General features: G+C 47.3%; 1 protein-coding gene across 1 annotated transcript; it reads right to left on the bottom strand.

Moving 5' to 3' along the window:
- Positions 1 to 219: 219 nt before the first annotated feature.
- LOC133360964 (zinc finger protein OZF-like) lies at positions 220 to 21,277 on the bottom strand. Its single transcript, XM_061579846.1, has 4 exons — positions 21,201 to 21,277; positions 20,702 to 20,774; positions 14,349 to 15,036; positions 220 to 2,209 (listed from the first exon to the last, which is right to left on the bottom strand). The coding sequence occupies exons 3-4, from the start codon at positions 14,999 to 15,001 to the stop codon at positions 1,282 to 1,284; spliced, it is 1,581 nt and encodes a 526-aa protein (XP_061435830.1). The 5' UTR covers positions 15,002 to 15,036; positions 20,702 to 20,774; positions 21,201 to 21,277; the 3' UTR covers positions 220 to 1,281.
- Between the last annotated feature and the right edge of the window lie 5,493 nt (positions 21,278 to 26,770).

Here is a 26,770-nt window from a genome sequence, read left to right as displayed (position 1 = left end):
CGCACCCTCTGCATATGAACGACGGAGGCGCAGGGACAGACGTTCGATGGCGTTGGAATCGATCTGCAGACGGCGGTCTTCTCGCACGGCCAGCTCTGTCGCCTCATCTCGATCCCGCGATCCCAACCAGGTGAAAGTCCGCATAAAACCGAACCCCCAGCAAGGCCATCTACTTAACGACGAGAGAAATTTCACACGAAATATCGCTTTCAACGAATAAGCTTTTAATGAAGAAATACAATGATCTAATTCAAAACATAATACAATTCAAAGTTGTTTCATTTTCAAACTTCAAAACGGAGCATCGGGAGCTTGCGTGGATGCGTCGCTCGTGTGCAATTCTTTCGTCACTTTCCAATCAGCAAGGACCATTTCTTGTCCTAATTCGACAAAATCTATGTCAACACATAATACAAAATTATAATTCGTGTTGTAGAGAATGTTCCTCTTTTTCGTGTAACTTTTAATCGGTATGCCTTGTAACTGATGAATGATCCGAGCGTACTCACTATCTAAAAGACAATGAGTTGCTCCAGAGGCAGACGCTTCCTGAAAACACAAAAGTACCCTTTGACATGTATCATGAGAACAAGTGATCTGTACAGGTTACCTGCAAAACAAACTTTGTCCTAACATCACTTATTCAATGTATAGTTAAATGTTACATGTATACAGACAATCAGACAAGTATTCATTCTAAATGATTGACAATCATTTTAACCAAGTTAAATTACTGCACTGAAATATTCTGCATCAGGTTACATCGTATTAACAAGATGTAAAAAAAACTGTCCGCTTAACAATGTACAACATACTATTGCGCCATTCAAAACGAATGCTGGTGTCTGGGTAAAAATTAAGCAAATTCCAAACATTACCTACAAACTCCACAACCAAGATGCCACATCAACCATCGCCCCCCACTGACAGGCTCTTGTCCACATGCAGGCCGGTGCAGGGCCACTTCCTTGTGCCACACAGGGGCAGCTGCTACTTGGGGATGCTCTTCGAATGTTTGAAAAGAGATACGATACAGTACAAATCTCCTAGTTGCCAGAGGCGATTAAGCAAGCACCATATAAATGCAAATATAACATAGCGAATGCTTGGGAGCTTATTGGCTCTTGCTCCTGGTTAGAGATCTACCCAACACACAGGTCCACAAAGACTGGCCGCTCTTACCCTGCAGATTGCACCTAGGAATTGAGTGATCAACTTCACATTCTTGTCATTAAAGGCCTGTGACAAAGATGCATCTATTGGAGCGACATCGTCTCAGGCTTACACATCTACCGGGTCTCCATTTGACTTTCTATTGTCTCGGAAGTCCACCCACACCTCCACTTCCACAAACTGCTGGGAGTTGCCTCGCTCTGCCTCACAGTCAGAATTCTCCTCCTGCTTCACGTTGCCACCATCGATGTGAAGGTCCGATTTTCGAGTTGAACCTTCATCTTCACATTTTACCTTCACTTCTTCGCTCTTCACCATCACTTCTTCACATTTCACCTTCACCTCTTCATATTTCACCTTGATTTCTTTAAAAGTGTCCAAGCTGGGATTTTCTTCCGGTTCTTGTTTCATGAGGGATGGGCTCATTGCAGCACTTTGACTTTCACAAGCTGATTTCAGACTCCGCTCCTTGTGGATCTTCTGATGCTTGCGTGTTCTCTGGTGTACATGAAGATTTGATGAATCTGTAAACGCCATCCCGCACGGAGTGCACTTGAAGGGTTTCTCTCCAGTGTGTATTCTCTGGTGTCTTTTAAGATGTGGTGAACGTGCAAACGCCTTCCCACACACACTGCACTTGAAGGGTTTCTCTCCAGTGTGTGTTCTCTTGTGTGTTACAAGAGAAGATGACTGTGCAAATGCCTTCCCACACACACTGCACTTGAAGGGTTTCTCTCCCGTGTGTATTCTCTGGTGTGTTACAAAAGAAGATGAATGTGCAAACGCCTTCCCACACACACTGCACTTGAAGGGTTTCTCTCCCTTGTGTGTTCTCTGGTGTGTTACAAGAGAAGATGACTGTGCAAATGCCTTCCCACACACACTGCACTTGAAGGGTTTCTCTCCCTTGTGTGTTCTCTGGTGTATTACAAGAGAAGATGATTGTGCAAACTCCTTCCCACCCACACTGCACTTAAAGGATTTCTCTCCTGTGTGAGTTCTCTGGTGCTGTGTCAAATTTCCAGGACGATCCGTGCTGTATGCACACCGGTCGCTATGTTGTCTTTTTGCACCGAGCCGCGCCGAGTGTCTTAGCTCCATCAGACCAATTCTGCAGAAGAAGCGACAGAGGAAGCAACAGCTGCTACAGAAAAAAGAATATCCACACCATCTACACGTCAGTATCGAGGCACAGACAAATGCATATATACACAGTCACACGTGACTTACACGTCTATACTTATTCATATATGCATGATATAGTAAAAAAGTGTCCCAAATTCATCACACGGGCTGTTATGGCACACAATGAGAGGGCAAGTGGTTAGAAACGTGCCTGGAAGCCCTCGTATCTTCAAAATGAACGTTAACCCAAAACTCCGAGCACACAATTTCGGCTGTCTGGCTTCAAAATGAATTTTTATAAAAGCTAAATTCAGCTGACATAAAAAAGGGTGTTGAAAATAATACTATTTGTGTTATGGACAAATGCATAAATTAATGTTCAATCACAACTTAGAGGTGTGAAGCCAGGCACAGATGTCCTTGAATGCTGGGATGAACAGTTCCGACTTCAGCTGCACGTGCTGTGATACCTTCCTGACTCCATTCTTACAAAGAGTTCCAGAGGAAAACTAAAAACTGTTTTGATATAACCCCCGTGCTCAAGAGTTAATTGACTTTACTGCAAATACAAACTTGACACTGTCACACACTCAGAGGCGGAGCCAGGATTTTCAGGTAGGGGGGGAAACCCCTCCAGGATTGACAAATGATAGTTGTTAGTAAGGACTTGTCCCTTGCTTTTTATTCGACGCGTGTGATCGGCATCACGCTCGCTGAACGTGTTGCCTTCAGGAAAGTCGTGTACTGTATACGCAACTGCGCACAATTCTGTGAGTCGTTTGTAACTGCTTTGCTGTTACTTATTGACAATTATGGACTCGGACTGTTGTCCTCTCATAAGAGTCCCTGGCACGTAATAATATGCCACACGGTGGCAATGGGGGTCGCAAAATGCCGATTTATCTATATAAAAAAAGGGAAATTTGTGAATGTGTCTGTTCGAAATATTTAGCATACTTCCCAACATGTAACACACTTGAAATTTGGCATGTGGATAGGTTCAATATTGTACAGCTGTTCACAGCGTGCCGGGAGATTTCAGATGGCGCTTCGCTCCTGGCCGATGAAGTCATTGGCTTCTCGGAGTTCAATACATATCCGTGCAAAGAACGGATACAACTGCTATCTTAAATATAAAGCAGAAATTACATAATTGTTTTTTTACCCTTCTATCTGGCAACAAAACTGACACCTTTTTTTACAAGGAGTCATGTTTGCATAGACCACAATACCTGCAGTCATAATGCAAACAAAAAACATAACTCTGATAATGTATGCACTGTCCTTGAAGTTGATTGTGCATACATTATCAGTGCATACATTATCAGACTTATGTTTTTTTGTTTGCATTATGACTGCAGGTATTGTGGTCTATGCAAACATGACTCCTTGTAAAAAAAGGTGTCAGTTTTGTTGCCAGATAGAAGGGTAAAAAACGATTATCATATTTTTTACTGGCAAATGAGGTTCCAATGGCAGAAATTACATGTTTGTTTGTGTGAAGCAGCAAAAACTCTCTAACGCTGAGCTCTGGCGTCATGAAATTTTCACAGCTTATGCTGTCTGGAATTTCTAAGTGAACGCGACTATTTTCAGCTCGCCACGTCATTCCCTTCCCGAGTTGCCAAAATCAACCTTACGTAGAAGTGGGTTACGGTTGAATATCCTCGAGTGAAAACATCCGATTTAGGTAAATTGATGTGTTTCGGCTTTTTTCTTTCTTGCAAGCATACATTTGTTTTCAGGGATTTTCAGTGAATTATAAGGGAATATGAAATTTATCCAAGACAAAAATCCAAGTCCCAGGCGAAGCCGGGTACGTGCCACCCGACCCCCACTGGCTCCACCAGTCACACACTGGCACGGTTCACAGGTGGTGGTGTGTCCAGACCCACGCCTGGCCACCTTCACCTGCTCAGTATTAATGCTTCCTCACTCCACCAAGCAATTCATTGAGGATCAATCAACACAGCCGAGGCTGTGGGTCTCTCTCTCCGCGTGGTCGTGTGGATTTCCTTCCCAATCCCCGAGTTTCCCCTCCATATGTAGAGAGTGAACACCACCACACGTCTAGAGTGAACACCACCACGCGTCTAGATTGAACACCGCCACGCGTCTAGAGTGAACACCGCCACACGTCTAGAGTGAACACCACCACGCGTCTAGATTGAATACCGCCACGCGTCTAGAGTGAACACCGCCACGCGTCTAGAGTGAACACCGCCACGCGTCTAGATTGAACACCGCCACGTGTCTAGAGTGAACACCGCCACGTGTCTAGATTGAACACCGCCACGCGTCTAGAGTGAACACCGCCACGCGTCTAGAGTGAACACCGCCACGCGTCTAGAGTGAACACCGCCACGCGTCCAGAGTGAACACCGCCACGCGTCCAAAGTGAACACCGCCACGCTGTTGACATGCCTCACCTTGTTGTTGTTGTGGGCAGGTCGCTTCTGAAAACAAGAGTGGTAGAGCAGCTCAAGCGGGTGTGGCCTGGTAAAAAATAAAAAAAACAACTGTGAATATTTAAAATAAAACAAAGTTACAAAGTAGCGAGCCAGGTGAAGAGAAATTAAAACTTAAGCAAGATACTCTTTGGTTCTTTCGGTAAAGTCACGTAGAGTAAATAAATAAATAAAATACTAGTTTCAGTTTCATTTATTTGGTGTAGCCCCGTGAGCCATTCGGCTCTTGAATCGGATGCAACCGCAACAAACAAAAAACAAAACATGAACGAGAAAACATCGTTGGGGGGGCACGTGCCACCCGACCCCCACTGGCTCCACCACTGTCACACCCTGGCATGGTTCACAGGTGGTGGTGTGTCCAGACCCACACCTGGCCACCTTCACCTGCTCAGTATTAATGCTTCCTCACTTCACCAAGCAATTCATTGAGGATCAATCAACACAGCCGAGGCTGTGGGTCTCTCTCTCCCCGTGGTCGTGTGGATTTCCTTCCCGATCCCCGGGTTTCCCCTTCACATGTAGAGAGTGAACACCGCCACGCGTCCAGAGTGAACACCGCCACGCGTCTAGAGTGAACACCGCCACGTGTCTAGAATGAACACCGCCACGCGTCTAGAGTGAACACCGCCACGCGTCCAGAGTGAACACCGCCACGCGTCTAGAGTGAACACCGCCACCCGTCTAGAGTGAACACCGCCACGTGTCTAGAGTGAACACCGCCACGCGTCTAGAGTGAACACCGCCACGCGTCTAGAGTGAACACCGCCACGCGTCTAGAGTGAACACCACCACGCGTCTAGAGTGAACACCACCACACGTCTAGAGTGAACACCACCACGCGTCTAGAGTGAACACCACCACACCGTCTAGAGTGAACACCACCACGCGTCTAGAGTGAACACCTCCACGCGTCTAGAGTGAACACCGCCACGCGTCTAGAGTGAACACCACCACGCGTCTAGAGTGAACACCGCCACACGTCTAGAGTGAACACCGCCACACGTCTAGAGTGAACACCACCACGCGTCTAGAGTGAACACCACCACGCGTCTAGAGTGAACACCACCACACCGTCTAGAGTGAACACCACCACGCGTCTAGAGTGAACACCTCCACGCGTCTAGAGTGAACACCACCACGCGTCTAGAGTGAACACCACCACGCGTCTAGAGTGAACACCGCCACACGTCTAGAGTGAACACCACCACACGTCTAGAGTGAACACCACCACGCGTCTAGAGTGAACACCACCACACCGTCTAGAGTGAACACCACCACGCGTCTAGAGTGAACACCTCCACGCGTCTAGAGTGAACACCGCCACGCGTCTAGAGTGAACACCACAACGCTGTTGACGAGCCTCACCTTGTTGTTATTGTTGTTGTGGGCAGGTCGCTTCTGAAAACAAGAGCGGTACAGCAGCTCAAGCGGGCGTAGCCTGGTAAAAAATGAAAAAAAAAAACTGAATATTTAAAATAAAACAAAGTTACTAAGTAGCGAGCCAGGTTAAGCAAGATACCCTTTGGGTCTTTCGGTAAGTCACGTATAATAAATAAATTAAATTATAGTTTCAGTTTCATTTATTTGGTATAGCCCCGTGAGCCATTCGGCTCTTGAATTGGATGCAACCGCAACAAACACAAACATGAACGAGAAAACATCTTAAAGTGACTATGTGACTGTGCAAACATAAAATCCAGGGAAAAACAGCAAAATATTCCACAATAAGCACCGTACACCAACTCTGTGTGCAAATAGCATACGACGATTCGATTGCAACACAAGCAATCATCATCAGGTACAAATGAAAGAGAAAACAAACCTAGTAAACTTATAAATGCAATGCAATACAACGCAGAAAGTCGGCTAACATAACAGTCAACACCCTACCTAGTTGATAACGTTCTTCCAAAGATTGCTCAATTTGAGAGAGAGACAAAACATAGACACACAGAGAGAGATGAGAGAGAGACACACATAGGCACACAGATAAACAACGCCTCTGTGTCGAGGCAGAGAGAGGGGGGGTAGAGAGAAAGTGGGGGGGGGTGTTGGTAGAGAAACTAGCATGTCAATGGAAGGCCGTAGCCACGGAGTCAACATTGGGGGGACCAAATCTTCCAGGGGGTCTGGGGTCCCCCACTAGAAAAATATCTAAATTAGAGAACTTATTTCTGCCATTTCCTCCCTAAAATATTTTTAAAAATTCACTAGCACATGGGATGGATTTTTTTTATTTGATACAATAATGTCTAATAGTGTATTGTATTACATTGCTGTTTTTTTCTTTGTTACCTTTTCTTGTTTCATAGCATGTAATGGCAGAGATCAGGGATTCATGAAGTACAACGCAATCATATGAACAGAAATCTATTCATTGTTATATGAAGACAAGTCCAGATTTTGTGGCTTAAAAAACTGTTGTTTTTATTAACAGAGCATCGCAATTATTATTTAACAATTTTTTTTATACCAATATATTGGGGGGGGACATTTTGAGCATATTTGATTATAATTATTATAACATATTACAATAACATATTCTAATTATTATAACATATAATTATTTTAACATGTTATAATTATTATAACATATTATAATTACGGCTTTGTGTCAATGAGAGATTTGGAGGTTTGGTGACTGCACTTAATCAAACTTAATAAACTTAGAAATGTAATGCAATGCAACACAGAGAGTCGGTCAACGCGCAACGAACGCGTCGCCTGCTGATCGCGTTCTTCCACAGGTTGATCAACTAAGCGAGAGAATTGAAGCGAACGCGATCAGGCGAGGGCAGGAGGCACTAGGCCCCGCGTTGTAAAGTTACAATCTGGACATCGCTTCCATGCTCGCTGCTACTCAATTGACATCCCTACGACAGAGAGCGCGACAACAACAACCACAACCACAACAACAACCACAACAACCACCACCGCGATGAGAATTTCTCACCTCAGATTTCAGTTCCCGCGCGGAGCGGCAACTTTCCGTTACCTCGTGACGTCACGCAGCAGCAGCAGGTGACATGACGTCACTTGTGGGGTACAAGACACTCACCTCCCACAATGAGCGGCTCTGTAACTTACATAAATTATGTTAATGAGCCTGGCCCACACGTGGAGCGATGGGAAGTGGATGCCGAACCGGTCACAACGAACTCGTGACGTCTTTCACGAATAAATTGTGTTAATGAGCTGCCTGTTAATGAGCTGCCTAATTCTAGATTTGAAGCTTTCGTGACTGCAAGGATTCATATTCTTAGGTTTTTTCGGTAAAGTCACGTAGGTGACTTTACCGAAAAAACGTAAGAAAAATGAGCTGCCTGTTAATGGGCGTGGTTTTGCCCAAATAAGGATAGTACTTGAACAGATAATGGAAGTGACCCAGGCAGAGGTGACGTCACGCCCAAAGGCGCGGTGGACGGGGTGGGGTGAATGCCTTGGTTACATGACGTCACGAGCGAGGAACACCTCCCCCTGGCGTGTCACGCCGATGAGGTAATTCTGAGTGGTGACGTCACAGAGCGGGTTTGGATTTTAAGTTGATTTAGATTCATTTTCCATTGCTCCCTCCCTTGAACAGAGCCCCCTTGGGTGTGCGAGCTCAGCAACAAGAACGTGGACATTATTGTGTGTGTGTGTACACACAGTGTGTGGCATATTGGCTGATGTACGTCATGGCATGCATGTATCTTGGTGGAGCTGCGAAGGGTGAAGGCAAAATAACGAATCAGCCCACATTGTGACCGTCTGCATCTCTTTCGGCATTGATGGCGTCCCAGAGATGAGCATACTGTTCACACGCAGGCGGTTTAGATTCAGTAGAATGTAAAGAAGGCGCTCACTCTCACAGTTGGCATACTCATCGACAACATGCTGGTGAAAGAGGTTGGCGCACCACAATGTGGTGTCCTCCTCTGTCCATGATCAGGAAGGCATAGACGTGTTCTTAGAGGAGACAGTTTTGTGAGGATGTCTTTGTCCTGCAGCTTTGTAATTGGAGGAATCTTGACGTGGTACCCATCTTGGCCTTGCGACAGCAAAATGTGTTATTGTAGGGCATCGTATGCTCTGTTAGTGTCAGGAAATCGTGCGATGGTGTTTCCTTGGTATGGAAGAGCAATGCCTCTCTCACAATGCTCCTCACCCACCGTAAGAAAGCAAGGTCAACAATATTTGGGGCATTGAACCTTCCGCGTGCTCCCCACTTTGGTGGAAAGTAAAGGTGCGCTACAGCAACATTTAAATAGGTGATGTTCCCAAGAGTGTAACAAAATGATAGACGAAATGCAATGGGCTGTAACTAAGAAAGTCCAACGTATTTAGCAGTATAAACTATTAATCAGCATCGCAGTACTACAAATCAGTAAATGGCGTGACATGCACAATAGAAACAATAGAAATTCATTGAATCGGCTGAAATAAGTGTCCATTAAAGAGCAGCAGTACGTACAGGTAAGTTGAGAAGCAGGCTACAGTCTAGATCAGGCATGTCCAAAGTCCGGCCCACGGGCCAATCACGGCCCGCGGGCAGATTTCATACGGCCCGCAGCTTCGGTCTTATAATGTGTTACTTATGGCTCGCCAGCTGTCAGAATAAGTACATAATAAAACTCATGGAAATTTAAGGTATTCTATACAGTTTGTTCAATGTTATCAGACTGAATGAAAGGCAGAATTGCGTTTTTAGCGTTGTTCCCGTCTGCGTGAGTGGCTTATATTTGGTTACAATTGTCATTTGAAAAATGAAGGTAATTGTGACACTGAAAATTGTTTATAACAGTGTGTATTTCCACGTAACTTTTGTGGTTAAAAAAAATGTCAAAAGGAACTATTGGCCCCTGGTCATCTTCACTTTATCAAATGTGGCCCTCTTTGCAAAAAGTTTGGACATCCCTGGTCTAGATTATAGACTGCCAGTACGCCGACTCAATGACATAAGCATTGCTACAGTCGACATAAAAAGCTGACAATACGGGCAGCAGCTGAGAAAGCAGGATACAGCCGACGTGAAAGGCTGGCAGTACACCGAGTGTGTTAAACAAGCAGGCAACACACTATAGACTGGCATACACTCAATGAGAAAAAGCAAAATTAGCAGTGTAGATAATAGTGTGAGTGCACTGACGTTAATTAACGAGCAGGCAGCAGGCAACAGCACAGACTGGCAGTACACAGTCTCAGCGTCATAAAAACAAAGCAAAAAAATAAAATATTTAAGCTTTTAATGAATAAATACAATTATCTAATTCAAAACATAATACAATTCTAAGTTGTTACATTTAAAAACTTCTAAACGGAGCATCGGGTGCTTGCGTGGATGCGTCGTTCGTGTGCAATTTTCTTCGTGACTTTCCTGGCCCAAGGCCGTAAATGGTTGTGAGGGGCGCCGCAGGCGGTCAGGCTTGCTTCACCCCATGGTTGTGAACATCCAGACGTTAATCGGCAAGGACCATTTCTTGTGCGAGTTTGCCAACATATAAGACGTCACGCAAAATTCTAATGAGTGTTGTTGTGGAGAATGTATCTACTAGATGTGCTCTGCCTTGTAAACGAATTACAAATCTGTACCAAAAATGCATTCCAAATGTGCTCTTAAAATTACCTCCTTGCTATTGTAATAAACCAGGTCGACGACAAGCGACTGTGTCTACGTCTGTTTATTTCTTCGTTATTTGGACAGCTCGCGTCCCGCTCTCTCGCTCTCGCTCCCCCTGCTCCCGCGCACCGCTGGTAGACGGCGCGCTGGGAGCCGTCTCCGCATCGCCACGTGGCCGATGGCTCGCCGAGACCCGCCACGTGGCCCAGCCTCCAGCTCTCACCAACTGATCCCGAGCCCCTTCCGGCTCCCCCTTATATCCTCTTCCCACGTCACCCAGACCCCGCCCTTCGCCACACCCCTTAAGAACTTTCCAGATAATACTACCCCCTAACGCCCAGCGGGCTCTGCCCTTAAACCCTGACCCCGATGGCGCCTGGTTGGCTTCGGGGCTGGGGCGGCGAAGCCCCAGCATACGCTCACATTACGCGATGAAGCAGATCAGCAGACACGACATCTTTTATTTATCGATCTCTCCACGAAACAAAGGAATATTTTACACAAACTATACCGAGCACAGCCTTCTGGGAGTGCATCATTGATTGAGTGCAAGCCACCCGTGGACCCTTATTGGTGCACAGCATCTCAACAGCAGACGGGCTTGCTTCAACCATTGTTACGGACATCCAGACGTTAATCAGCAAGGAGCATTTCTAGTCCTAGTTGGACAAAATCTACGTCAACACGTAAGACAAAATTATAATTCTTGTTGTAGAGAATGTTCCTTCTTTTAGTGTAACTTTGAGTGGTATGCCTTGTAACTGATGAATGATCTGAGTGTGCTCCCTATTTCAAAGACAATTAGTTGCTCCAGAGGCAGACGCTTCCTGAAAAATGCAATTAAAATTAATAAAAATAAAACTATAAAATCACGTTTCGGAGGCAACATAAGTCTCCGTCATCAGGTGGGACCGTCACAGCCAGATTTGCTGCATCAAGTGAGGCAGGGATTCAAGATTGCAAGCTCTTAAATACAAGTTAAGGGGGGAAGAGAGGGGGGGAGGAGCTTATCAGAATGTGGTAGCCAATGAATGGAACGTATCGGGAGGGGGCAGGGGCGGGGCTAAAAGAGAGCAGGAGGTACTCGTGGGCGTTGTCGACGTGGACGTGTTTGTGCGCAAGTCACTGTGGATGCACACGATAGAAAAGAAACGAAAATGCCCATGTTTATACCAGTGTTGGCTGACAATAAAGAGAGTACTGTTAAACGCTGGGGATGTTAACACTCGGTAAAGTAAAATAGTGCCTGTCAGATAAGATGGTCAAAAAATATGTAGTTAAATCTTTTTTGCATGGTTGATAACATCTTTCCAATGATAACTAAGTTTGTACCCATTATCATGGTTGAAATTATGTCTGTGTTTGTATATCTGAATGGCTTCGTGTACAAACCTTTGATGGTAGCCAGAGGGTTTGCAGAGCACCTTAGTCTCGGAAAAAACAATATCATGAGAGCCCACCGCGTTGGAGCAATGATCGGCAACGGCGAAGACTCAATTTTGCCGTGTTTCAAATCTGACTTGTGCTCGCGGACACGATCAGAGACATGACGTTTCGTTTCCCCAATGTAACAGTCACCACAGCTGCAACTCAGTTTATAGACTCCAGGGTATTGCAAGTCAGGGATGACATCCTTCATAGATGGAATTAGATCACGGATTTTATGTACTGTACTGAATCAGACTTAGATCTTATGTTTGTTTAGAATTTTGGAGATCTTTTTGGTCACGCCTGCTATGTATGGTAACGTGATAGTTTTGATCGGAGTTTTAAGTGGCTGTTTCTGTATGGTGGGAGAAACAGCTTGGCGGATGGTGCGTTCAGAGTGTCCGTTCATCCTGAGGGCCCAATGTACATGTCTTAATTCACTGGCCAGGTGGTGTTGGTCAGAAATGCCATGAGCTCTGTGGAAAAGCGTTTTGATGAGAGCATTCTTTTGAGATGGGTGGTGGTGGGAATCCGGTTTCAAGTAGGAATCTGTGTGGGTGGCTTTCCTGTAGACAGAATGTCCCAAGGATCCATCAGGTCTCCTCTCAAACAGAATATCTAAGAATGGTAGCTTGCCATCTTTCTCCACTTCCATGGTGAATCTGATGGATGGATGTCTGGAATTGATGTGGTCCAAGAAGTGGTTCAATGCTGGGAGGCCATGTGGCCAAATGATGAAAGTGTCATCCACATACCTCTTCCACAGGGAAGGACGCAGGGTGGATGTCTTGATGGCGTCTGATTAAAATTTTTCCATGAACAGGTTGGCTATCACTGGTGACAAGGGGGAGCCCATAGGGGTACCCTCATTCTGTTTGTAGAAGGTGCCATTCCAGGTAAAATAAGTGTTGGTGAGGCAATGCCTAACACGCACAGGTACATCCGAATTCAATCCATGTTGGACCAAGTCCTCAATTATTCTTCTTCTTGGTTTTTTCAGTAAAGTCACGTAGAAGGGAAGTAATAAAATAATAAAAATAAAACATAATAAAATAATTCTCACGACGTTTCGGCTTCAACACAAGCAGCCGTCTTCAGGTGAAGACTTTACCGAAAAAACCAAGAAGATGAATCCTCAATTATTGTTAGGGTGTCAGGCACTGGAACTTTGGTAAACAGAGATACTACATCAAAACAGACGAGGAAATCATTAGGAGATAGTACCATGTCCTTGACCATAGAGACTAATTGGGTTGAGTTGAGTACTGCCGAAGAGGTCTTGCCTGCGAAGGGAAGTAGAGTGTCTGATAGAAAACGGGCTAGTTTGTACGTAGGGGAGTTAATCGTTGACACGACGGGTCGCTTCCTAAAAACACAAACATACCCATTGACCTATATCACAAGAACAATGAGTAATCTGTACAGGTTACTTGCAAAACACACACTTTGTCCTAACATCACTTATTCAATATTAGACCCTTATAGACAAAATGTTACATGTACGCACACAATCAGACAAGTATTCCTTCTAAATTATTGATTAATTTTAACCAAATTTAATTACTGCACTTAAATATGCTGCATCAGGTTACATCACATTAACAAGAAGCTATTTACAAATACGCACGGTCTGCTTAACAGTGTATGTACAACATACTATTGTGTCATTCAAAACGAGTACGCCATTGCATGCTGGCGTCTCGGTCAAAATTTATCAAATTCTAAACATTACCGACAAACTCCACAACTGAGATGCCACATCAACCATCGCCCCCCACTGACAGGCTCGTCCACATGCAGGCCGGTGCAGGGCCACCACCTTGTGCCACATAGGGGCAGCTGCTACTTGGAGATGCTCTTCGAGTGTTTGAGACGATACGAAACTCCGAATTGCCAGAGGCGATTAAGCAAGCACCATACAAATGCAATTATTAGAATGTAGTAAATGCTTGGGAGCTTATTGGCTCTCGCTCCTGCTTAGAGATCGACTCAACCCACGGGTCCACAAAGACTGACCGCTCTTACCCTGCAGGTTGAACCTAGGAATTTAGTGTTCAACTTCACATTCTTGTCATTAAAAGGCCTGTGACAAAGGTGCATCTATTGCAGCGACATCGTCTCTGGCTTACACATCTACCGGGTCTCCATTTGACTTTGTATTGTCTCGGAGAAAGTCCACCCACACCTCCACTTCCACTAACTGCTGGGAGTTGCCTCACTCTGCCTCAGTCAGAATTCTCCTCCTGCTTCACGTTGCCTCCATCGATGTGAAATCGGACCATTTTGGAGTTGAATCTTCATCTTCACATTTTACCTTCACTTCTTCGCTCTTCACCATCCATTCTTCACATTCCACCTTTACCTCTTCGTATTTCACCTCGTTACCTTTAAAAGTGTCCAAGCTGGGATTTTCTTCCGGTTCTTGTTTGATGAGGAATGGGCTCATTGTGGGACTTTGACTTTCACAAGCTGATTTCAGACTCCACTCCTTGTGGATCTTCTGATGCTTGCGTGTTCTCTGGTGTACATGAAGATTTGATGACTGTGCAAACGCCATCCCGCACGGAGTGCACCTGAAGGGATTCTCTCCCGTGTGTATTCTCTGGTGTATTACAAGAGCAGATGAATGTGCAAACGCCTTCACACACACACTGCACTTGAAGGGTTTCTCTCCCGTGTGTGTTCTCTGGTGTGCTACAAGAGCAGATGACTGTGCAAACGCCTTCCCACACACACTGCACTTGAAGGGTTTTTCTCCCGTGTGTGTTCTCTGGTGTTCTACAAGAGTAGATGAAAGTGCAAACGCCTTCCCACACACACTACACTTAAAGGGTTTCTCTCCCGTGTGTATTCTCTGGTGTATTACAAGAGTAGAAGAAAGTGCAAACGCCTTCCCACACACACTGCACTTGAAGGGTTTCTCTCCCGTGTGTGTTCTCTGGTGTACATGAAGATTTGATGAATCTGAAAACGCCTTCCCACACACACTGCACTTGAAGGGTTTCTCTCCCGTGTGTGTTGTCTGGTGTTTTTTAAGAGCAGATGACTCTGCAAACGCCTTCCCACACACACTGCACTTGAAGGGTTTCTCTCCTGTGTGAGTTCTCTGGTGCCGTGTCAAATGTCCAGTCCAATCAGTGCTGTATGCACACCGGTCACATTGTTGCCTTGTCGTACCGAGCTGCGCCGAGTGCCTTTGCTCCATCAGACCAATTCTGCAGAGGAAGCAACAGCTGCAGACTGAAAAAAAGATATCCACACCATCTACACGTCAGTATCAATGCACAGAGGAATGCATATACACGTGACTTACACGTCTATACTTATTCAAATATTCATGATATAGTGAAAAAGTGTCCCAAATTCATCACACGGGCTGTTATGGCACACAATGAGAGGGCAAATGGTCATAAACATGCCTGGAAGCCCTAGTATCTTCAAAATGAATGTTAACCCAAATCTCCGAGCACACAATTTCGGCGGTCTGGCTTCAAAAGGAATATTTATAATAGCTAAATTCAGCTGACATAGCAAAGGGTGTTGAAAATAATACTATTTGTGTTATGCACAAATGCATAAATTAATGTTCAATTGCAACTTAGTGGTGTGAAGCCAGGCACAGATGTTCTTGAATGCTGGGATGAACAGTTCCGACTTTAGCTGCACGTGCTGTAATAACTTCCTGACTCCATTCTTACAAAGAGTTCCAGAGGAAAACTAAAATAAACTACTGTTTTGATATAACCTCCGTGCTCAATAGTTAATTGACTTTACTGCAAATACAAACTTGACACTGTCACACAGAGGCGGAGCCAGGATTTTCAGGGAGGGGGGGAAACCCCTCCAGCAATGAAAAATGATAGGAGTTGTTAGTAAGGAGTTGTTACTAAGGACTTGTCCTATGCTTTTTATTCGACGCGTGTGATCGCCATCGTGCTCACTGAAAGTGTTTGCCTTCAGGGAAGTCGTGTGCGGTATACGCAACTGCGCACAATTGTGTGAGTCGCTTGTAACTGCTTTGCCGTTAATTATTGCCAATTATGGACTCGGACTGTTTTCCTCTCAGAGTCCCTGGAACGTAATAATATTCCACACGGTGGCAGTGGGGGGGGGTCGCAAAATGCTGATTTATCTTACATATAAAAAAGGGAAATGTGTGGATGTGTGTTTCTGTTCGAAATGTTTAGCATACTTTCCAACATGTGACACACCTGAAATTTGGCATGTGGGTAGGTTCCATACTAAAATCGACTTTACGTAAAAGTGGGTTAAGGTTTAATTTCCTTGAGTGAAATCATCCGATTTAGGTAACTTGATTTGTTTTGGCTTTTTACTTTCAAGCAAGCATACATTTTTTCAGGGTTTTTCAGTGAAAGATAAGGGAATATTAAATTAATCCAAGACAAGAATGCAAGTCCCGGGCGAAGCTGGGTAGTGAAGCAAGTTACTAATAAACCCCAATGATACGATTGAAATTAGGGATTTCGATTGAACCGTTGGGGGGCCACGTGCCACCCCACCCCCACTGGCTCCACCACTGTCACACACTAACATGGTTCACAGGTGGTGGTGTGTCCAGACCCACGCCTGGCCACCTTCACCTGCTCAGTATGAATGCTTCCTCACTCCACTAAGAAATTCATTGAGGATCAACAAACACAGCCGAGGCTGTGTGTCTCTCTCTCTCTCCCCGTGGTCGCGTGGATTTCCCTCCGGATCCCGCGGTTTCCCCTCCACATGAAGAGAGTGAATACCACCACGCATCCAGAGTGAACACCGCCACGCGTCCAGAGTGAACACCGCCACGTGTCCAGAGTGAACACCACCACGTGTCTAGAGTGAACACCGCCACGTGTCTAGAGTGAACACCACCACGCATCTAGAGTGAACACCACCATGCATCTAGAGTGAACACCACCACCCATCTAGAGTGAACACCGCCACGCGTCTAGAGTGAACACAGCCAGGTGTCTAAAGTGAACACCACCACGCGTCTAGAGTGAACACCACCACGCGTCTAGAGTGAACACCGCCACGTGTCTAAAGTGAACACCACCACGCATCTAAAGTGAACACCGCCACGTGTCTAAAGTGAACACCACCACGCGTCTAGAGTGAACACCACCACGCGTCTAGAGTGAACACCACCACGCGTCTAAAGTGAATACCACCACGCATCTAGAGTGAACACCGCCACGCGTCTAGAGTGAACACCACCACGCATCTAGAGTGAACACCACCACGCATCTAGAGTGAACACTGCCACGCATCTAGAGTGAACACCACCACGTGTCTAGAGTGAACACCTCCACGTGTCTAAAGTGAACACCACCACGTGTCTAGAGTGAACACCACCACGCGTCTAGAGTGAACACCGCCACGCGTCTAGAGTGAACACCACCACGCGTCTAGAGTGAACACCGCCACGTGTCCAGAGTGAACACCGCCACGCGTCTAGAGTGTACACCGCCACGCGTCTAGAGTGAACACCGCCACGTGTCTAGAGTGAACACCTCCACGCGTCCAGAGTGAACACCGCCACGTGTCTAGAGTGAACACCGCCACGTGTCTAGAGTGAACACCGCCACGCGTCCAGAGTGAACACCGCCACGTGTCTAGAGTGAACACCGCCACGTGTCCAGAGTGAACACCGCCAAGTGACCAGAGTGAACACCGCCACGCATCTAGAGTGAACACCGCCACGCGTCTAGAGTGAACACCGCCACGTGTCTAGAGTGAACACCGCCACGTGTCTAGAGTGAACACCGCCACGTGTCTAGAGTGAACACCGCCACGTGTCTAGAGTGAACACCGCCACGCGTCTAGAGTGAACACCGCCACACGTCCAGAGTGAACACCACCACGCGTCTAGAGTGAACACCGCCACGCGTCCAGAGTGAACACCGCCACGTGTCTAGAGTGAACACCTCCACGCGTCCAGAGTGAACACCGCCACGCGTGTAGAGTGAACACCGCCACGTGTCCAGAGTGAACACCGCCACGCGTCCAGAGTGAACACCGCCACGTGTCTAGAGTGAACACCGCCACGCGTCTAGAGTGAACACCGCCACGCGTCTAGAGTGAACACCGCCACGTGTCTAGAGTGAACACCGCCACGCGTCCAGAGTGAACACCGCCACACGTCCAGAGTGAACACCGCCACGTGTCTAGAGTGAACACCGCCACGCGTCTAGAGTGAACACCGCCACGCGTCCAGAGTGAACACCGCCACGTGTCTAGAGTGAACACCTCCACGCGTCCAGAGTGAACACCGCCACGCGTGTAGAGTGAACACCGCCACGTGTCCAGAGTGAACACCGCCACGCGTCCAGAGTGAACACCGCCACGTGTCTAGAGTGAACACCGCCACGCGTCTAGAGTGAACACCGCCACGCGTCCAGAGTGAACACCGCCACGTGTCTAGAGTGAACACCTCCACGCGTCCAGAGTGAACACCGCCACGCGTCTAGAGTGAACACCGCCACGTGTCTAGAGTGAACACCGCCACGTGTCTAGAGTGAACACCGCCACGCGTCCAGAGTGAACACCGCCACGCGTCCAGAGTGAACACCGCCACGCGTCCAGAGTGAACACCGCCACGCGCCCAGAGTGAACACCCAGAGTGAACACCGCCACGCGTCTAGAGTGAACACCGCCACGTGTCTAGAGTGAACACCGCCACGTGTCTAGAGTGAACACCGCCACGTGTCTAGAGTGAACACCACCACGCGTCCAGAGTGAACACCACCACGTGTCTAGAGTGAACACCGCCACGCGTCTAGAGTGAACACCGCCACGCGTCCAGAGTGAACACCGCCACGCGTCTAGAGTGAACACCGCCACGCGTCCAGAGTGAACACCACCACGCGTCTAGAGTGAACACCGCCACGCGTCCAGAGTGAACACCGCCACACGTCTAGAGTGAACACCACACGTCTAGAGTGAACACCGCCACACGTCTAGAGTGAACACCGCCACGCGTCTAGAGTGAACACCGCCACGCGTCTAGAGTGAACACCGCCACGCGTCTAGAGTGAACACCGCCACGCGTCTAGAGTGAACACCGCCACGCGTCTAGAGTGAACACCGCCACGCGTCTAGAGTGAACACCGCCACGCGTCTAGAGTGAACACCGCCACGCGTCTAGAGTGAACACCGCCACGCGTCTAGAGTGAACACCACCACGCGTCTAGAGTGAACACCGCCACGCGTCTAGAGTGAACACCGCCACGCGTCCAGAGTGAACACCGCCACGCGTCTAGAGTGAACACCGCCACGTGTCAAGAGTGAACACCACCACGCGTCTAGAGTGAACACCGCCACGCGTATAGAGTGAACACCACCACGCGTCTAGAGTGAACACCGCCACGCATCTAGAGTGAACACCGCCACGTGTCTAGAGTGAACACCGCCACGCGTCTAGAGTGAACACCGCCACGTGTCCAGAGTGAACACCGCCACGCGTCTAGAGTGAACACCGCCACGCGTATAGAGTGAACACCGCCACGCGTCCAGAGTGAACACCGCCACGCGTCTAGAGTGAACACCGCCACGTGTCAAGAGTGAACACCACCACGCGTCTAGAGTGAACACCGCCACGCGTATAGAGTGAACACCACCACGCGTCTAGAGTGAACACCGCCACGCATCTAGAGTGAACACCGCCACGTGTCTAGAGTGAACACCGCCACGCGTCTAGAGTGAACACCGCCACGTGTCCAGAGTGAACACCGCCACGCGTCTAGAGTGAACACCGCCACGCGTCTAGAGTGAACACCGCCACGCGTCCAGAGTGAACACCGCCACGCGTCTAGAGTGAACACCGCCACGTGTCAAGAGTGAACACCACCACGCGTCTAGAGTGAACACCGCCACGCGTATAGAGTGAACACCACCACGCGTCTAGAGTGAACACCGCCACGCATCTAGAGTGAACACCGCCACGTGTCTAGAGTGAACACCGCCACGCATCTAGAGTGAACACCGCCACGTGTCCAGAGTGAACACCGCCACGCGTCTAGAGTGAACACCGCCACGTGTCCAGAGTGAACACCGCCACGCATCTAGAGTGAACACCACCACGCATCTAGAGTGAACACCGCCACGCGTCTAGAGTGAACACCGCCACGTGTCTAGAGTGAACACCGCCACGCGTCTAGAGTGAACACCGCCACGCGTCTAGAGTGAACACCGCCACGCGTCTAGAGTGAACACCACAACGCGTCTAGAGTGAACACCGCCACGCGTCTAGAGTGAACACCGCCACGCGTCTAGAGTGAACACCGCCACGCGTCTAGAGTGAACACCGCCACGCGTCTAGAGTGAACACCGCCACGCGTCTAGAGTGAACACCTCCACGCGTCTAGAGTGAACACCGCCACGCGTCTAGAGTGAACACCGCCACGCGTCTAGAGTGAACACCACAACGCGTCTAGAGTGAACACCGCCACGCGTCTAGAGTGAACACCTCCACGCGTCTAGAGTGAACACCGCCACGCGTCTAGAGTGAACACCGCCACGCGTCTAGAGTGAACACCACAACGCGTCTAGAGTGAACACCGCCACGCGTCTAGAGTGAACACCGCCACGCGTCTAGAGTGAACACCGCCACGCGTCTAGAGTGAACACCGCCACGCGTCTAGAGTGAACACCGCCACGCGTCTAGAGTGAACACCTCCACGCGTCTAGAGTGAACACCGCCACGCGTCTAGAGTGAACACCGCCACACGTCTAGAGTGAACACCTCCACGCGTCTAGAGTGAACACCACCACACGTCTAGAGTGAACACCGCCACGCGTCTAGAGTGAACACCGCCACGCGTCTAGAGTGAACACCACCACGCGTCTAGAGTGAACACCGCCACACGTCTAGAGTGAACACCGCCACGCTGTTGACGAGCCTCACCTTGTTGTTATTGTTGTTGTGGGCAGGTCGCTTCTGAAAACAAGAGCGGTACAGCAGCTCAAGCGGGCGTGGCCTGGTAAAAAAATGAAGAAAAAAAACGGTGTTAGTATAGAATATTTAAACAAAGTTACAAAGTGGCGATCCAGGTCAAGACAAATTAAACTTAAGCGAGAGAATTGAAGCAAACGCGACCAGGCGAGGGCAGGAGGCACTAGGCCCCGCGTTGTAAAGTTCCACCCTGCACATCGCTTCCATGCTGCTGCTACTCAATTGACATCCCTACGAGAGAGAGCGCGAGGCTCTACCTCGGTAAACAACAACAACCACCACAACAACAACCACCACCACAACAACAACCACAACAACCACAACAACAACAACCACAACAACAACCACCACAACAACAACCACCACAACAACAACCACCACAACAACAACAACCACCACAACAACAACCACAACAACAACCACCACAACAACCGCGATGAGAATTTCTCACCTCGGATTGCAGTGCGAGCGCGGAGCGGCAACTTCCTGTTACATCGTGACGTCACGAGGTGACATGACGTCACTTGCAGGAAAAGACACTCTCCTCCCACAACGAGCGGCTCTGCAACTTAAATAAATTATGTTAATGAGCCGCCAGTCACCGGGCGTAGCTTTGCCCAAATAAGGATTGGCACTGAAACAGACATCGGCAGCGGCCGAGCGGAGGTGACGTCACGCTCAAGAGCGCGTGAGTTGGGTGGGGTGAATACCTTGGTGACATGACGTCACTAGCGAGGCACACCTCCCCCTGGCGTTTGACGCCGATGAGGTCACGCTGAGCGGTGACGTCAGAGGGCGGGGTCAGAGTTCAAGTTTGTTGTTGTTGGCAGTTTCGTGGTGAGCGCTGCGCTCCGCACCGACCAGCCGAGTTCCATTCCCGCTCGTGGCCAACGCCGCCAGTGACGACTTTCTGAGCCGGTCCTGAGCCTCCCCTACGTCGACTCAGCCTCAAACGAGTCCCCGGTGCGGTGTGTCAACATCGCCAGCACTGGGGAGACAAAGGCGGCCGGGCGTGGGGCTGGCCACCCACCCCCCCCTCTGTGTGTGCCGTGACGACCTCCACCGGGTCTGCTACTCGCTATGAGCAGCACTTTGTGGATGTCGCGGCTTGGCTCTCCAGCACACCGCTGGCGACATGTCACGATGACATTGTCACGTCCATAAAAGGAAAATCGCCATACGAACCGAGGCCGTTTTTTGGCAAAATTGACCCAATATTCCGAGCTTTATTTTTCAACGAAAAGTGCATTCCTTGGTTGTGTTTAGCCTGAGTAGCCTATATATTACGTTAAAAAGTGTGGAATTTCATGTATTAAATTTTCGAATATAAAAAAGTTAATCGGCATACTGTGCCGTTTTTAGGCTCAATAAGCCAAACTTTTGACAGCTTTATTTTTGGACGAAAGTTAATTTCTCTATTGTATTTATCCTTAGTATGCCATGTATTAGATTAAAATGAAGTTTTTGGCATACTAACCTATGCCGTTTTTGGTCAATAATGGCCAAATTTTTACAGCTTCATTTATCAACAAAAGTGCAATCCTCGGGTGTGCTTAGCCTTAGTATTCTAATAAAAATAAAACATAATAAAACAATTCTCACGACGTTTCGGCCACAACGCAAGCAGCCGTCCTCAGGTGAAAACCAGGTCCGTCGAGGCGACAGAGTCTGAATGAAACAGCACACGAGCTTGGAGCATATATATAAGCATATATATGAAACAGCACACGAGCTTGGAGCATATATATAAGCATATATATATTATATATATGCTCCAAGCTCGTGTGCTGTTTCATTCAGACTCTGTCGCCTCGACGGACCTGGTTTTCACCTGAGGACGGCTGCTTGCGTTGTGGCCGAAACGTCGTGAGAATTGTTTTATTATGTTTTATTTTTATTATTTTATTACTTCCCTTCTACGTGACTTTACCGAAAGAACCAAGAAGATGAATCCCTGCAGTCACGAAAGCTTTAAATCGAAAAATCTTAGTATTCTATATATTACGTAAAAAAAGTGGTAAATTTCACCATGAAATTTAGCTACTAATGTTACTTGTCAGTGTCTCATTATCCTAGTAACACAAGTAGCTACTAATGTTACTTGTCAGTGTCTCATTATCCTAGTAGCACAAGTAGCTACTAATGCTACGTAACAATGTCTCATTACCCTAGTAGCACTCAATTTCGGTTCGGTGATTCTGCACTTGCTCAATTGCTATAGTACTATACTGCCCTTCAGCTTTTACGAACGACCGCGGTGTTTAAGGTTACCGATTCGTCTTATCCATCCGGCTGTATAGCAAATGAAAACATTAAAAAAATTACTTTACTACGCAAGTAAAAAAAAAAACTACATTTGATTTAAAGCTTTCGTATCTGCAGGGATTCATATTCTCGGTTCTTTCGGTAAAGTCACGTAGAAGGGAAACAATAAAATAATAAAAAAAATTCTAAAACGATAAAATGCTCACGACGTGAGTATTTGCAACACAAGCAATCATCATCAGGTGTGAAAAACACAGCAAGAAAATTTGAACAAAATTTAAAAACAAATTGTCTTTTAATATTTTTTTCTCTCAAATCTGTAACACTGGTCAACAAAAAAAACACTTTTTTTTCTGGCCTGGACTTTTGCAGTTGTTCTAGACTAATTTCAGGGTGCCGATTCCAAATCTGACCTCAGATTTGCTCCATCACATCTAATTTTTATGCTATCGGCATACCCTATTTTCAATTATTTTACCCGAAATTAACTCCGTCACTTATGATTGCAAGTTGTTGCGAGGTAGTGACTGCTTTAGTGTTAAAACATGGTGCTGTATTTTTAGCATAGTGTGTTTATAATATCATTTCATGTAGATATCCACATTTATTTAATATTTTTCTTCCGCAGTTCTTATTGAAAATGCAATCTTTGATATCTCAAAAACCTGATGTGATAGACTGATGCCAAATTTGGAATCGGCACCCCAAAATTACCTTAAAACCGTTGGAATACCTCGTGCCAGAAAAAAGTGTGTTGACCAGAGTAACAGCAAATGCTACAGGACCTGCTCTAGCTTCATCCGGCACTGGACCCAACAGCACCACCACCCCATCTCTCGTGGACTCGGCGTGACAAATGGTCACAATTCAACACGCGCAAGCACCTCTCCTCGTTGTCTGTGTCATTTGTATCGCAGCGATCCCCCCAAACCCTTGCCTCTCTCTCCTCTCTCTCTCTCCTCTCTCTTGTAAAGAAAATCTTGAACTCCCTCCCCAAAAAACCCCCACGGCATTTATACCGCACACGCACGCACGCGCACACAGAGACACACAGACACACAGACAGACACACACAGACATACAGAGACACAAAGACACAGACAGACAGAGACACACACACAGACACAAAGACACACAGACACACACAGACACACAGATAGAGACACAAAGACACAGACACACAGACAGAGACACACAGACAGACACACAGACACACACAGACAGAGACACAGACACACAGACAGAGACACACAGACACACACAGACACAAAGACAGACACAAATACACAGACACACACAGACACAGACACAGAGACACAGACACACACACAAAGACACAGACACACACAGACACAAAAACACAGACACACAGACACACAGACACACACAGACACAAAGGTTCAGACACACACAAAGACACAGACACACACAAAGACAGAGACACAAAGACACAGACACAGAGATGCACACATACAGAGACACAGACACACAGACACAAAGACACAGACACGCACAGACACAAAGACACAGACACACATAGACACAAAGACACAGACACAGACACACACATACACACACAGACACACAAAGCCACAGACACATACAGACACACACAGACAGAGACACACAGACACAGAGACACAGACACACACACAAAGACACAGACACACACAGACACAAAAACACAGACACACAGACACACAGACACACACAGACACAAAGATACAGACACACACAAAGACACACACACACAAAGACAGAGACACAAAGACACAGACACAGAGATGCACACATACAGAGACACAGACACACAGACACAAAGACACAGACACGCACAGACACAAAGACACAGACACACATAGACACAAAGACACAGACACACACATACACACAGACACACAAAGCCACAGACACATACAGACACACACAGACAGAGACACACAGACACAAAGACACAGACACACACAGACAGAGACACACAGACAGAGACACACAGACACAAAGACAGACACACAAAGCCTCAGACACACAGACACATACAGACACACAGAGACACAGACACAGAGACACAAAGACACACACAGACAGAGACACATAGACAAACAGACAGACAGACACACAGACAGACAGACAGACACACACACAGACACACACAGACACACATACACATGCACACGCGTGCGTGTGATATATTGACACTTATGCATTATATATACACACCACGGATATTAAGGATTTAAGTGTGCATTGCTAGAGGATTTGTTGATGATGATAATGATGATTGTTTTATTTTGGAGGGATATTTAATAAATATAACTTTTGCTTTCGACTCATTGTCTGTGATGGTCTTCCCTCCCTCACACCGCGGGTGTCAATTATTTCCAGGTCCGTGCCCGAAACGTCGCGACCACCACGGCTCGGTCCACCATCGTCCGTCCATGTGTCTGTCTGTCTTTGTGTGTGTGTCTGTGTGTGTGTGTGTGTGTCTGTCTGTGTGTGTGTGTCTTTGTGTGTGTGTGTGTGTCTGTCTGTGTGTGTGTCTGTCTGTGTGTGTGTCTTTGTGTGCGTGTGTGTCTGTCTGTGTATCTATGTGCCTGTCTGTCTTTGTGTGTGTGTGTGTGTGTCTGTCTTTGTGTGTGTGTGTATCTATGTGTGTTTGTCTGTGTGTATCCATGTGTCTGTCTGTCTTTGTGTGTGTCTGTGTGTGTGTATCTATGTGTGTCTGTCTGTGTCTGTCTTTGTCTGTGTGTATCTATGTGTCTGTGTGTGTGTGTCTGTCTGTGTGTGTGTGTCTGTCTGCGTGTGTCTGTCTGTGTGTGTATCTATGTGTGTGTGTCTGTGTGTATCCATGTGTCTGTCTGTGTGTCTGTCTTTGTGTGTGTTTCTATGTGTCTGTGTGTGTGTGTATGTGTGTGTGTCTGTGTGTATCCATGTGTCTGTCTGTGTGTCTATGTATGTGTGTGTGTATCTATGTGTGTCTGTGTGTGTATCTATGTATCTGTGTCTATCTGTCTGTGTGTGTCTGTCTGCGTGTGTCTGTCTGTGTGTGTATGTGTGTGTGTATCTATGTGTGTGTGTCTGTGTGTATCCATGTGTCTGTCTGTGTGTCTGTCTTTGTGTGTGTTTCTATGTGTCTGTGTGTGTGTCTGTGTGCATTGTCAGGGTCCGGGATCGATCCCGCGACCTCCTGCACACCAGGCGAGGTAGTCAACATCTCATAGCCACCGTGATGATGATGATGAGAGAGACACAAGCTCCAAATATACAGCAGCAGCAGGCGTCAGGGTCGGGATCGAACCCACGACCTCCTGTGTACCAGGCGAGGTCGTCAACATCTCATAGCCACCGTGATGATGATGATGAGAGAGAGAGACGCAGACTTCAAATATACAGCAGCAGCAGGCGTCAGGGTCGGGATCGAACCCACGACCTCCTGTGTACCAGGCGAGGTCGTCAACATCTCATAGCCACCGTGATGATGATGATGAGAGAGAGAGACGCAGACTTCAAATATACAGCAGCAGCAGGCGTCAGGTTCCGGGATCGAACCCACGACCTCCTGCGGACCAGGCGAGGTAGTTAACATCTCATAGCCACCGTGATGATGATAATAGAGACGCAGACTCCAAATAAACAGCAGACATCGTCAGGGTCGGGACCGAACCCACGACCTCCTGTGTACCAGGCGAGGTCGTCAACATCTCATAGCCACCCGCAATGGCCACCCAGCGGGGGTTGGAAACATTTGCATTTCTA

This window comes from Lethenteron reissneri, chromosome 70, assembly GCF_015708825.2.
Source record: "Lethenteron reissneri isolate LAM-NWPU_2019-01 chromosome 70, ASM1570882v1, whole genome shotgun sequence".
Lineage (NCBI taxonomy): Eukaryota > Metazoa > Chordata > Hyperoartia > Petromyzontiformes > Petromyzontidae > Lethenteron > Lethenteron reissneri.
This window is presented reverse-complemented; position numbering and strand designations above follow the sequence as displayed.

Excerpts from the sequence above, each read along its gene's own strand:
- LOC133360964 (XM_061579846.1), bottom strand. The coding sequence starts at position 15,001 with ATGGAGCAAAGGCACTCGGCGCAGCTCGGTACGACAAGGCAACAATGT. Across the intron at positions 2,210-14,348 it reads TGCACTCCGTGCGGGATGGC|CACGGATCGTCCTGGAAATT; the intron begins GTTTGCACAGTC and ends GTGTGCATACAG.